Source organism: Catharus ustulatus, chromosome 3 (genome assembly GCF_009819885.2).
Source record: "Catharus ustulatus isolate bCatUst1 chromosome 3, bCatUst1.pri.v2, whole genome shotgun sequence".
Lineage (NCBI taxonomy): Eukaryota > Metazoa > Chordata > Aves > Passeriformes > Turdidae > Catharus > Catharus ustulatus.
Genome location: NC_046223.1, coordinates 5599186 through 5614157, shown reverse-complemented (window position 1 = coordinate 5614157; position 14972 = coordinate 5599186). Strand labels below are relative to the sequence as shown.

The following is a 14972-nucleotide window of genomic DNA, read 5'->3' as shown; positions in this document are numbered from 1 at the left end:
GCCCCCAAAGCACAGCAATAATGTTATTAGGACAGACAGAATCAAACTCCACTTGTATAAAGAGAATTACATTGTACCTGGCATGGCAACAGCACTTCTAGAACATGGCCTTTTACTCCTACAACTGATCCAACAAGTCTGGGTTGGGATTATTTCCCCCATTTAAAAAAAAAAAAAAAAAAAGTACGACTGACTATATACTCTGTAGGAATGGGACAGGGACATACATATGCAGATGTTTTGAGCAACAAGTAAAGCAATTCTGAAATGCCCCTTCTTTTTAACGCAATTTGCTAACAGAGTTAAAAGTATTTTCTTAAGAACAAAAGCTATATGGTCAAGTACATCTGCAAGACAGATTTTGAAATTTTCTTATCTAGGCACTGCTATGATCCTGGATTTGCCTTAGCATTGCGGGTTGGTTTGTTTTTCTCATTCAAAGGTACCATTTCCTATGTAAAACGTATAAATCTGAAAGGAGATATCATGGTCCTGTGTCCTTATCTCTTCTTCTCATGATGGCTGATAGAAAATAACCTAAGAGAAATTTTCAATCGATTCCACTGAAAAGAACAGAACTTGTTCTCTTTCTGCATCATAGCAACAGAAGTAACACTGTGGCTGGGGGAGAAAAAAACAATATTCCACCTATTTCTGATGGCAATTAGAAAAAAAACAGGAAATGCCTAATTTCTTTATCTGGGCTGGTTAAACTGTCTACAGTCATCATGAGGACTCGTATTTCTTCAAATGGACCTTGTTGAAACTGTACCTCACATTATGAAAACAGCATCTAGAAAAGCTAGAAGTTTTCTAAAAATTTCTTATAACCTTTTTTATTTTATTATTGAGGGTATTGATCTGATAAGGTTGACAGAATACTAGATTTTTTATTAATTTAGGCAGTTATGGGGTATGCATAATTTTCTTAAAAGAACTATGTACTAATGAGAACTACTTCTGCTTTACTCCCACTCTGTAGCAGTTCACCAAACTCAGAAATAAATTTAGACTAGAAATGTGGACTTTTTGAGCAGATCCAACACAGCATCTGGTTGAACAGAAATGCAATTGGATCCGAAGGAAAGCATGGTTTTAGGGTGCATCTGCCTGGATCTTTTCTTACAGAGTACTCGTCAGACATCACTGAAAGGCTTTGAAACACAAGAAAAACAGTTTTGAAAGAATATCAAACAAGATAAAAAAAAGGAGGGAGCTCAGAACAAAGAGGGAAAGCTGAATAAGAATGAGAAGGTTTATCTACAATTTTCACTATTGTCAGAGGATCCCTGCAGGGCTGTGCTTGATTCCAGACTTTGTTTCCATCATCTGCTCTCAGGAGACCCAGCATGTCTTTATGAGTGCTGGAGTTCCACCTTCCCTGCTGCCTTGCTGCTCCTCTGCCAACCACAGGTACTGTCGGCAACCATGGGCACTGTCTGTAACAGATGCCACTGGTTTTATTGATGCAAAAGCTCTTCCCACACTGTTTCTAGCACAGCCTTGTCTGACTATCCTGACACAACATGAAAGGAAGGGGAGATTACAAGAATAGTTCTCTGGTATACTAATTCAGATCTAACATAAATATGTTTAGACCTGATTAAGCTATTACTGTTTCATCATGTCTTTGAAGACAACACATAAAACCGTCACTCAAATGGAAGCTTTTTTGGAAATGAATCAATTAATACAGAATACTTAATAGCAGACTAGCACAAACAGCTCCATGACATACTCCTTCTGCAAAAGAAGCTGCTGTCTTAGCGCTAATAAATTATCAATTTCTTCCTGTTTTGAATTGTCTCCACTCAGTTCTTATAGGACTCACTCAGCATATTTAATTAGAATCCGGATCCAGTGAAAGAACCAGAGTAGACTGAGCATCCTGCTGGCCTATTCCCATACATGTCTATATTGACAAGATGCTGAACCTGCACTAAAACAAAATATTGTTGTACAGTCAGTTAGGGTTGAAAGACTCATGAATTGACCATGAAGCTGCCAAGGAAAGTGGAACTCATTCTCTTTCTTGCAGCATATAAACAAAATAATCTTTACTACTGCATGTCACAAGAAGAAATTTATACATTTGTTATATACAGAAGTTTATTATATTTGTTCCTCTATATAACAATATGCAGGATTTAACAACAAACACAATGACTAGAAACATCTGTTGAAGAAAATACCTCTGAGATACCTAGGATTCAGAGTTTTGGGGACTGTCTTAAAATTCAACTCAATCATCACTTGTCACTTTGTCAGGTTCCAAAGTCCTATGACATGCAACCCATTTTCAGCAACCCATTTTCCCGAAAGCAATAGGAACCTTTCTGAAGAAAGCCTATTTAGGACCTAGCAAAGGAAATGAGATTAGCAACACCTCAGTCCTTTCCCACAACTGAAATATATTTCAGATTACCTGAAAATAAACTTGAACTAAGTGAAGTAAGGTTGAAATCAGGAATTATTTTGACAGCTGACATGGTATTCTGACCTATGAGGAAGAGATTAAATGAATAGGTACATTTAATTTCCCCCCTCTGCCACATTTTCCTGATTTTTAAGGCAAAAGAAAAAACACAAACCCACTATTACATGTGTTCTAATTTTCTACAGAATAACTGTAGGAGCTTCTGAAGATTAATACACATCAAAGTAGAGCTGGGAGCACTGCACAGAAAAGGTTTAAAATAGAAAAGTTTCTGGAAGGTCTGTGGATTGTAACATGGACCTAAATCCTGACTACAGCAGAAGCAATCCACTGTGACACAGAGACCTGGAGGGAAAGGAAAAAGCATTAGCAGTTGATTGATTTATGTGAGGGAATGACTATAAGAAACATCCCCAAAACTGCCAGACTGCACGTACCCTTTCAACTGCTCCTTCATACTAAGATCTTGCAGAGGCTTACATGGGCTTTACTGATGAAGGAAGAATACTTGGAAAAGAAATCCATCAATATATTCAGAACAGAATATGTTCTGAATATGTTCTACCTTTTTACTTCAGGTATCTTCATTAACCATTACCTAGTCTAGTAAATCCCATGTGCTGAAAATTGAGTCCTTTGGAAAGTTTCATGTGCACTTACTCATCTGTCAGCATCTCCCTGGCTCCAGGCTTTCACTAGCCCCAGGAAAATCAAAGTTCAACAGGTAAAAGAAGGTATTCCACCCACAAATGGTGTGGTATGTTTCAAAATAAAAATTTAATTAGCAAAAGCAAAGCTAAGCCTGCCCATCTTAAAAAAAAACCTTTTCAAAAGAGAACACAGTTCAAAAATGGTCCTTGATACTGCAAGGAAGGTTTCTCCTCCACCTCATAGCAGCTAATGAAGCACCTGGCAGCACATTCAGTAGAGGAGGCTGCCAGTTCTGTCTCTGATACCATATACATCAGTTACGCTACACATATGTCCATACACACTGAGAACACATTTCCAATTAGACTTTAGATCTTGTTTTGAAAAAACACTTGGCTGTGTACCAGAGGAAACAAAATTAATATGTTTTTTTCTCCCCCAAGCATTTCTGCACAGAAAATCAACTGAGAGTTTGGAGAAGCAACACCTTGGAAATGCAGAATGGGAAGAATCAGAACAACAAAGAGAGTCTGAAAAGAATCAAGTCTTTGTCATGCATATGTGCAAAATACTTCAATAACGCTTTCAATGCTTTTGTTATTTCAGGTAAATATTTCACGTCTAAGCCTTTTCTATACCTAACACTTGCATCTCAATAAAGGGCTTTCCTATAACTAATATGCATTTAATTCTCATCTCTGGAACTCTTCAGATTGAACTGACACTGGCTCTGGAACTGCTCATCCAGGAGTTTGGCCACTAGACTCCTCTGTACAATCAACCCACTTGGAAAATGCTTGTCTTTATAGTGTCCATTCTTCTCACCTCTCTTATTTAACAGTATTGAGGCCACTTACATAAGAGAAAGAGAACCAAAAATTGCTCTTAGTGAATAAAAGCATTAAAGAAAAGCACTTACCTTTATTTCAAACTCATAATGCTCATCCTTTCCCTGCCCACACAGGACATACCGTGGAATACTAATTTTAATTGGGTCCTTTAGGTCATCTGGATTTGCTCCCAGTGAACGACAGATCATCCGCTTTCATGTACATACCAAATAGGGAGAAGAAAGGAAAATCAAAATCACTACATAAGGAAAAAAAAGAAAAACTTCACTGAAAATGAGATAGTGTTCCTGGTCAGAGGAGAGGGAAAAGAGGAGGCAGAAATTACTTCTAAAATAAAGAAATTCTTTGAAAACAAAGTGGATCTTGTCTTATAAGCAAGCATACTTTTATGCATACAAAAATTAAGGTGAAGTGTCTTAATAAATATTCCTTTATTTGAAAAGGCATTTTCAGCCTAGATATCAAAAAGAAAGGAATGCAGATTTTTTATTACCTCCTTTTTAAAAAAATCAGTCTACTAATCAAGCTTTCACAGTTAATTCTAATTTTTGTACATCTCTACCTTTTATAACAAACATTTCCAACATTATACAAAGCTGCAAGGGTCTAGGTAATTCAGAAAGTTCTTAAACTTTAAAAGTTCAAACACATTTTATAATTAAATAAGCAATCCTCTGTCAGAACAGCTTCCTACTATTTTTTTTTAATATCTGAATCCCAGAAAACCCAACTATGATAAATTTGCACAGTCTGGACAAAACAATCTAAAAATTTATTTCCAATGAGGTCTCATTCCTCTGACAGCCAGATGGAATATGTAACTCCGAAACTATGCCAAAATAAAACATTTCTGCAACTGAAAAGATTAATGCTTTGCACTCACTATGCCCAAAAGCAGCATAAGCATTTAGAGTGAATAAGTACAGAAGATGCCTTTAAGGGAAGTCCTCTACTTGCTCCATTGAACATATTTGGTCTGAAAACCTTAATGAACTGGCACTTAAAAAAATAACAGCAGCATGACAAATATAAATTAGCAGCCAAAAAGACTGAAAAACTATCACTTCAAAGTTATGACTATGTTATATATTTGTATTTAGCGCTGCTATCCATCACTTGAACTGTAACTGTATTCTCAACATTCATCTTCTTTGTAGCAACGCCTGGTGACTTCCAGTACACATAAGACTGTGTATGAGCTGGAGAAGAATTTGGAACTCATTCATAAACACCTCTGCCTGTTACAGAGAGCCTTTTGACACCATCATGGCTCTCAAGAAGAGAAGGCTGTTATTTCATTGCCAGTCAATTATAAATGACAATGTAATTTCCCTTAACATTAGTATTAATAAGAATGAAAAAGAAAATACAAAGGAAGTCAATTTTTTTTCCACTGAGTTAATCTAGAGTATATTTACCATAAAATTTTTATTTTAAGAAACCATTTAAAAAATTATGTTTGAATGGAAAAATATTTTTAGCCACCTTTGTTTTCACAACAAATATTGTCTGCTGTCCATTTTGCTCTCCTGTAATTACTACCCACATTACCAGCTTTTCAGCTAAAACTCATTTCTGGAGCACTGAAATGTAAGGTCTTTCCTTGGGGGAAAAGAGAAGTTCTTTCCCCTGAAAACAGCATCATCTGTCTTAAAATAGCAATAAAACCATAAAGCCACTCTTAAAGCCACCTCTGTCAACATGTAATTTATTGGCAGTCATTTTCAGAGAACTATAGAGAGGAAAACAATCTCAAACACAAAGTGTTGTGGAAAATGCGTCCTAATACACTAAATAATGCTTTGATATTCATAAACAACGATCTTTATGTTTACATTATAAAAACAGAAGAAATATTAGAATAAAATATACTGCTATGAAGTCCTTTTTCATCAAAGTGCAGAGTATTCATTGAGTTAGACTTTTTTAAAAAGCACCAAAGAGAAAAAGCATTATTGGGAAACACAAGATGGACAAACATCTAACTTTGGATTATAATCAGAAAAGAAATTAGTTGCAGAGACTGATGTCCTTTAACAGCCTTAATCAAGACAGTCCTCTCAGATAGTGTCACTCAAAGCTGACTTTGGGCAAGGTCCAGAAGAAATGCCATAGTGATGGCAACGAGGGAGCCACTCCTGAGCAGGACTGACATGATGATACTACTCTGTCTACTCATTTGCATACACATTCTTTTATTTAAAAAACCCCACAATCCTAAAAATAACATGACATATTTTGCTCATTTTTGGACTTCCCTAAGGAGGTAAAAATGTAACAATAAAAACCCCATAATTCTTTATCCAAACAAGTGTTCATCCTTCCAGACATAACTTCCCTACCCAATGCAAGCTATTTCTTTTCAAATCCCATGTGAGTTACATTATCATGTCCTAACATACGGTAAAAACAAATGGGAAATGTTCTTATACTAGGAGAGAGACTGAAGTCTAACTCTGTATAGTAGATTTCACCTCTGCTTGGCAATATGCTTACAGAATTTAGAATTTCAGATGAGATACCACTGTTTTTTCTGCCAAGAACCATCTTCCACAAACAAGGCAGATGGCATATTCAAGCAACAGGATTAAAAAAATATTCAGCTCCCCTTACAAAGAAAGAAATAAAAGATAGGAGACAACAGCTTATTTACTATTCAAACATCTCACAGTGGTAAGAGGTAAAATACCCCTTGTCCTAAGCTAGAGGAAAACTTCAACTAATTGAAATATTCTATTAATGTCCAATAGCTCAATTTTGTTTCTGAGATGTAGTAATAAAAAGACTGTAAGAGATGCAATCTCACAGCATCAACAACCCCATCAGTAAGCAAGCAGAGAATGATGAAATTAAGGCCAAGAACATTACATGGACAGAACTCTAGAGTTAAACTCACTCCATCTGTCAGGCAGTGTCCCCAGTTGTCAACTACCAAGCTGCAGCATGAGAAACGTGCACACAGATGGTAAACCCCCCCAAAACATCTGTCTTGCCACAGTAGTATGACCAAAGGTTGAAATGCTATTTACAGCACAACCCCTTTTGCACTTGGGACAAATTTTGATATGAAAGTGCAATAAACCTTAAATATAAAATGCTGAAGAAGAGGAGAATTGTCAAGGCTAATATTCCCAAAATTGCACGTACAAAAGCTGTAAACATCTGTAGTACTAAGAGTATACAGTAAAAATAAGATTAAAAAAACTTGCAGACGTGTTGAAATATTGAGATCAAGGGCATGAAGTAAATGAGGAGCATGAAAAAAAAATCAAAAATATTAAGGAAAAGACAGTGAAGGAGGAATAGAGAAGACATTAATGAAGATAGATAGTACATGGAAGGGGTTAGAAAAAAGTCAAAATGGAAATCATAAGACAGAGTGGTAATTATAGTTTTCATCCACCTACCATATAACATAGAAGCATTTAATTTCCGGATTTTCCCAAGGAATTGTAAGTAAAGCTTTTCAGAGATGTACAAAATGCAAACACTCAATTAATAATTATTGCTTAGATGTGTGTACAAGGTCTGCGGTATTCCTTTAGAGCTCAAAGGTCCCTTTTCTCTATTGATTAAAAAAAAGTGTGGGGGTTAGAACTTTATCAATATTTATTAGCCTTTTATTTTGAATGTATCTAAATTTATTTGGATTTCAACACCTAGTCAAATGCTACTTCGTCCGAGGCTCACCCCGCACCCTGGGTCAGCAGCATGAACAAGGGTAAAAGATACAAAGAGGCTCTTTTCTCCCTGGGGGTTCCGTGGTTTATTTCTTCATAGCGTCCAGGGGGCAAAAGAGGAAGTTTCCCAAGGACAGAGGTCTTTTCTAGGGTCAGGAAGGGGAGAGGAAATTGGCATCCTGCCAATAGGGTAAAGCAGAGGGGTAGAGTCAGTCCAAAGGTACAGTAGTTTCACGAATACAAGCCGCACGGATTATAAGCCGCACCCCCGGTGCCTCGACAATGTTGCTGTCTTTGTCAACAGATAAGCCGCACCCCGAATATTAGCCGCACTTTCGTTCGTCGCGAGAATCCGTGCGCAGCTTTCACAAATTGGCCAATTAGTAACAGGATCGCGGCATAGCGGGGTTTACTGGCTCGGGGCGGGGCCAGGAAGGCTCGGTCCACTCATGGTTGCCGACGGGGCCGGCCGGGTGGTGCTGCAGCTGCCGCCGGGCTCACTGGCCCCCCTCTCCCGTCAGCACTGCCTCGCTGCTGCGTTCACTCGCCCTGCCGGCGGGCCAGCCGCTGCTGCCGCTGCGAGGCACGCCAGCCGCCCCGCCGCTGCGTTTACTCGCCCTTCCGGCAGGCCAGCCGCTGCCGCTGCTGCGAGGCACGCCGGCCGCCCTGCTGCTGCGTTTACTCGCCCTGCCGGCGGGCCAGCCACTGCCAGGTACGCCGGCCGCCCCGCTCCATGTTTGCTCGCCCAGCCGGCAGGGCTGCCGCCGCCGCCAGGCTCGCCGGCCGCCCCCTCCCGTCTGCACCGCCGCCGCGTTTCCTCGCCCTGGCCGGCACTGCAGGCCCCCGCACCGCCGGGCTCTCCCATGCTGCTGGCCCCGATTCTGCTGGGCTTCCCCCGCTGCCAGGCAGCCCCACCCGCCGGCCTTCCTGCTTCTGCCATGCTCCCCTGCACTGCTAGCCCCAGTTCTCCCGGGCTCCCCCGCCCTGCTGGCCCGGGCTCTGCCGCCCCCCCTGCCCCGTCCCGCTGGCTCAGGCTCAGCCGCCCACCCCAACACTGCAGGCCCCGCCTCTGCCAGGCTTTCCCACCTCTGCCGGGGCCAGCCGGGCTCCAGCTTGGCTTGGGGCTGCCGCGGGCTCTCACTTCTGTGTTGGTAGATTTTAGAATTTTGTTCATGTATTAGCCGCCCTCGAATATTAGCCGCACTTCCGGGTTTCCACCAAACTTTTGGTGAAATTGGTGCGGCTTGTATTCGTGAAATTACTGTATTACAGGGGTCAAGAGTCAAGGGACATACCATCTCAAAACATCTTGGGCAGTGGGTTACAACAGTCAAATGCATAATTAGCCAAATGGCTTCTTCACTTGAACTGAATGTTAATTTCCAGATTTTCAAAGACTGCTTTGAAGAATTGATGGGATGACTGTCAGCTGAGTATTCATTTCTTTTTCACAGTATTTAGAAAAAACAATTCCTGGATCAGGTCCAATCTTGCTCTTTTTAGAAAACACAAGCTCAATTTTTGTGCACTTTACTTTGTCTCGTAAAACTACACAACAGATATCATTCAAACTGCACAACCAAATGCTGTCAAATTGTGATCGCTGGCATAAAGCATCCAAATTATTAGGTGCAGAAAAAAAGACATTATTTTCCTATAAGAGACCTATATGAGTAGCAGTAAGAACAAGACTCCTACACACAGTCTGCTTAGCACAGTCTACTTTCACTAATGTATACAGCAATACATGAATGTCACCTAACAAAGGTTTATGACTTCTCATATTTTCACAGGATAAGTAAACGAGGTCAGCAAACTCAGTTTGAAATTTACATGACAACTGTACTCCATTTGAAAAAACTACAGTAATTCCACGACTATAAGGCGCACCCTTTTGAGTAAAATTTTGATCAAAACCCGGAAGTGTGCCTTATAATCCGGTGTGCCTTACATATGGACAAAGTTGGGAAATTTGCCAACCTGGAAGTGCGAGCCGCAAGCAGAGCCGCAAGGGGGAGCAGGCCCACAGCACCGCTGAGCTGTGAAGGGCGGCGGCCCCATGGGAGTACCAAGCCGCAAGGGGGAATGGCCCTGCGGCAGCACTGAGCCGTGAGCCGCAGCAGTGCCGCAGGAGCCCCGAACCGCAAGCTGCGGCCATGCCGTGGGAACCGAGCCGCGCCAGCCAGCACCGGGCAGGATTGCCAGGGCCTGCAGCACGGAGAGGGTGCCTGGGGCTGCTTTTAAAGGCTACGTCAATCTGTGAAAAATGTTTGCAAATTGAGCACCTGCCAGTAAACCCCGCGATCAGGGGACTCCATTACTAATTTGTTACTTTGTTGCGCGCGGTGTGGCACCTCACTGCAAAAAAAAGTGCGCCTTATAGTCTGGTGCGTCTTACATAGCGATAAAGTTTGGAAATTTGCTGACACCTGGAAGTGCACCTTATAATCCAGTGCACCTTATAGTCATGAAATTACTGTAATTAATTTATATCTGAAATCCAGTTCGGTGAAATCTGCATCAAACCATCTTTCAAGAGCTGGTGATTTAAATAAACATCATCATCCAAACAATCGAACTGTAACAATCAAACTTCTCATTATTTTGCTTCAAATTCTTTGAGTGAAGTGTTTGTTATAGATAAATACTGTGAGTAAGCCATCTTCAGCAGAACACAAGTCAAATGTTCTGTCCAGCAAAGCCAATTTGAATCTCCTTTACAGCGCCAATCGGAACCTCATGAAATACTGCCAAGGAACTCTGGCAGGTGACTTGTTCAGCTGACAAAACAACAACATACAGAATGGAACTGAACAAAAGCAAGCAAGCAGGTTCTGGGTCTGTTTTTCTGCAACTGCTAACAGCGAGCCAATTCAACCTTTCAACTCCTCCATCCTAACAGAAATTTGAGGTAAAGCACAGATGAAAAATTCCAGTATTTTTTCCAGAGTATACACCTGAGCTTTCAAAAAGACATCAGGAAAATGCAGAATTCTGTCTTAACACTAAACTGTTTTCTAGCTCTTTTTTTTTTTTTTGCCCAACGGCATGCAAATTCTTCAGGGGGCTGTCTCACAAAGGCATCAGAGATCTCTGTGCTTATGCACATTGTGACAGCCTCTTGCATGGGGGATTCAGGCTGTGGGATATGTCTTGATTCATGCCTGACTTGAGGAACATATTTAGTTTCAAGTTCCTTATAAATAGCAGATTTTTTATTAATGGTATTGCTTGGGCACATCTCTCACTTCCACCACATAAACTTCCAAACTCCTTAATATGTTTTGAAAACACTGCACTGCTGACCAGCTGACTACTGGTATCTTTGTAAAAGCAAGAAAGCTTACTGAAAATATATCCCAAACTGGAAGCATGTTCTGGTCTTGCATCAAAACAAGAAGCTATTGACTTAAAAGAAACCAAATCAGAGGCATTGTGTGCTAGAAGCTGACAATTACTAGACTGATCTTCAACTATAGGTTGCACTGTCTTTAATGGGTTCTTGTCTTTATAAGTTTTTGTTTCAGAATGCACATTAGACTGAGAAAAGAGAAGGCACAATATGCTAAAGCCAGTTTGCTCATTAGCACCCATTAAGGATCCTGCAGAAGACATCTGTTTCATGTGGGAACAATCAGATTCAGTTCCTGAGCTGTCACAATCTGGAGAAGTAATTATTTTATCATCAAAATGACTGAAATTTTCAACCTTGTGGAGTGAATAAGCCACATTATTAAAGTTAGAACTATGTAAAGAAGTAGATAAAACATTCTGATACAAAACATTCTTACTCTTTAAAGTATGAGTACTTTTAGAATGAATTGAACTACTTTCCATGTCACGTGACAAGCAAAGCTCTCCTGCTCTGAGTTACTCCTTTCATTCTGAAATGCCTTCTCTGATTTACAAGGGGAGGACAGTCTTCCAGAACTGAAAAATAAATCCAGCATCTCCATATATGCCTTCTGTCTCTTACGGTCTCTTACTCCTGCATTTTCTCCTCACAACTCAGAAGCACAATTGCCATCTTTAGACAGACATAGAAAGGCAGAGTGTGGCTTCCACTGTTGACATTTCTGTTAAAAATTTCAAAAGAACAAAATAAAAATGTTTTTGCAAAATCTTCTGAACTGAACATTTCTTAAACTGAGGATTGATTTTGATTAGATTTATACAGTCATTCAAAATTGGTACGATCTCTCTCTCGAAAATCCAACAGAAGTGACTGATATCTGATTAAGGAATAGTTGAGCTTTTCAATCCATCCCTGTTTTTTGTTTGTACAGTATCCATTTCACTTGGTTTATACTTGCTTTACTCAAAAATCCCAGGAAAGTCAACAGGCTTGTTGAATAAGCCCTTATTTTTTTTTTTCCCCACACATGCACAAAAAAGTACAGTAATTTCACGAATACAAGCCGCAGCAATTTGACAAAAATTTTGGTGGAAACCCGGAAGTGCGGCTAATAGTCGGGGGCGGCTAATATGTTAATAATTTTCTGACATTTACAACCCCAGACGTGCCAGCCAGGGTGCCGAGCCAAGCACCTGCCAGTAAAAGCCGGCATTCCGCGATTGTTACAGTGTTACTGTGTTGCCCTGGCTCCCTGCAGGCAGCACGGGGGGCGGGGAGAGAGGCGGGAGAGCTCTCTTCTTCCTTCCTCTGCCGCAGCCCAGGGGAGGACGGGTGGGGGGGTGCGCCGCCATTGCCGCGGTTCGGGGAGGACGGGGGGAGGGGCGCGTCGCCATTGCCGCGGCCCGGGGAGGAGGGGGGGGGCCGCGCCGCCATTGCCGCGGCTCGGGGAGCCGACGGGGGCCCTGCGCAGCCATTGCTGTGGCCCGGGGAGGCGGGTGGAAGCGCGCGCCGCCATTGCCGCATCTCGGGGAGCCGACGGGAGCCCCGCGCAGTCATTGCCACGGCTCAGGGAGGAGGCGGGGTGCTCTGTCCGCGTCCGCCGCCGGCGCCACAGGTGCGGGAAAGCTCCGTCCCTGCCTGCCACCGTGGGGCAGCGCCGACCCGGGGTGACCGAGCCCAGCGGCAGTGGCAGGTGGCCCCGAGCGGCAGCGCCGGGTTGAGCCACCTGGCCCCGTCAGCAGCCCCTAGCGGGCCGAGCCTGCACAGCCTTAGCTCAGCCAGTAAACCCCGCTCTCCCGCGGTTCTGTTACTAATTGCACGCGGGTCCTTGCTGCGAACGACAGAGCGGCTTATATTTGGGTGCGGCTTATTTATGGACAAAAACCAAAATATTTGCCAACACCCAGAGATGCGGCTTATACTCAGTGCGGCTTGTATTCGTGAATTTACTGTAATCCCATAGTAGCCAAGAGAGTGAAAAAAGTCCAACATAGCTGAAAAACAACAGTGTAGAAGTCAAAGCACAAATTCAAGGTATTCAGCCCTCCTACTCTTACAGTTTAAATCCATTAGGGTATTTAGCATTTATCCACCAAGACAATAACTGTGTTTCAACAATAGTGTTTGACAACTAAATATGGTGAGAGACGTCTAAGTCTCAGTTTAAAAACACATAAATGCATGCACAAATGCTTCAGGACACACACAGCCTGCCTGGTTCTTCTTGCTAACTTACAGACACACTTACAGCAGTTCATCATGAGTCAAAAATGTTACAAGTATTCTGAATTCAGACAATGGTCATTAAATGCTCATTAAATGCACTTCTCCCCTAAAAATAATGAAAGGAATACTGTTCCAAATTAAGAATCATGGCAAAACAATTAAGAAAGATCCATCCTAACACCATACCTTTCAAACAAGGAAAAGCTAGGTCCAAACTGAAACAAAATCACTTTGATTCCAGCTGGTAAGATGCACCACCATCTCTGTTAGCCATTAATCTTGCTGTGAATTCAAAATTCTAATTATGCAGTTAAACATTATGAAATTTAATTACAGGGCATGCCATAATTTAAGACAATCATTTCAGTCTGACAAATTATGACCTACCTCATACTTTAACTTGCGTTGCATAGTGCTGTTATTATGCCTCTCATTATCCTAAGCACAAAAAAGGTACAGAAGGTTATTAAAAAGTGCCTTTCTTGTATAAGTTAATTTAAAAGTATTCCAAGGAAGAGACATTCTTTATAACAGATAAAAATATCAATCAATTTTTATTAAACCACTGGCTTAGAAGTCAATAAACCCACTCTTTGGATCAATTAAATCACCAGTATTTCAATAGGCATTTGTTTGCAAGTATGAAATTCCATCCAGAAGAACATTAATTATTCATAAATTACTTTTTTTCTGACATAAAATGAAGATTTTAAATTTTTTTTTAATCTGCAAACTTCTTATTGCCATCTACACACTCTTGCCAAAAAAAAAAAATCCCAGAATACAACAGAAAAATGCCACTGGAAATAAAAAGATTATTAAAATTTAAAAACTGATATCATACTTCCCTAACTGTTTACATTTTTTTTTTTTGGAAATTAAAATTAAGTAAACACAGGAAAACATCAAAATTACTGAATGACAAAATTAAATTAGTGGTTAGACATGGTCCATTGAAGGTCAGGATGTCTCATCATTTCTACTCACCTTGAAACTTTCTGTAGACCAGGATGCACTAACATGATTATCCTCAGCTTTATGATGAATATTCTGCAGCCTTCTCTGCACTTCTTGTTCAATAAAGGCATTTATCCTTTAAGACACAGGAAAGTGTGTGTGTGGATGGAAAAATAATGTATTTTTACATAAAAATCAAAACAGACTAAAAGGCTCTTTGAAAAGCTTTAAACTCTAAGTACTGCACAGCTCTTAATTGGCAGGTTCAATGTTAGACCACTTTTGTCCCTCCTTAAGGAAGCAACACTGACTTTTAAATGAGTGTTCATCTAACAGGCAAAGGTTAAAAATTTGTTATTAATTAAACAAATTACTAGATCACAGGTTCAGCCACAGCTATGAGTGCAGCTTTACACACCAGAGGTAGTGAGGTTACAAGTGATGAAGAAGAAAGAAGGCAGGAGCTGCATCTTCTGTAATTTAACAGCTTGCCTTCACTGCTGCTGCTGTATCAGCAACTTGAGCTAGCCAAGGTTTGGTCTTCAAACAGAAGGGATGTTCCAAGAGCTGATACTAATAACTGCCACGTGTAAGTATAACAAGGGCAGGGATTAAAGATTATAATGATGCCAGGCAGCTGTCCAATTAAAAAAGGTTTAAGACAATTAAATTTACTTTGCTGCTTTACGCATATATGAAACAAAACCATACAGACAAGTAACTGTAAACTCAAAAACTATTTAAATACCTTTCAGCCTACAGTTTTCCAGCCCTGTATTCTAAAACAAACTACACAGGAGGAACAGGTGAGGCTA

General features: G+C 40.8%; 1 protein-coding gene across 1 annotated transcript in view; it reads right to left on the bottom strand.

Annotated features, from left to right (window-relative positions):
• LOC116993472 (kinesin-like protein KIF16B) overlaps positions 1-14972 on the bottom strand; it is a 152521-nt gene that overhangs the window by 49217 nt on the left and 88332 nt on the right. Inside the window, exons 21-23 of the mRNA XM_033054089.2 lie at positions 14188-14293; positions 13588-13638; positions 4008-4130 (exon numbers count right to left, since the gene is read on the bottom strand). Coding sequence (XP_032909980.1) covers positions 4008-4130; positions 13588-13638; positions 14188-14293 — 280 coding nt within the window. The remainder of the gene's footprint in view (positions 1-4007; positions 4131-13587; positions 13639-14187; positions 14294-14972) is intronic.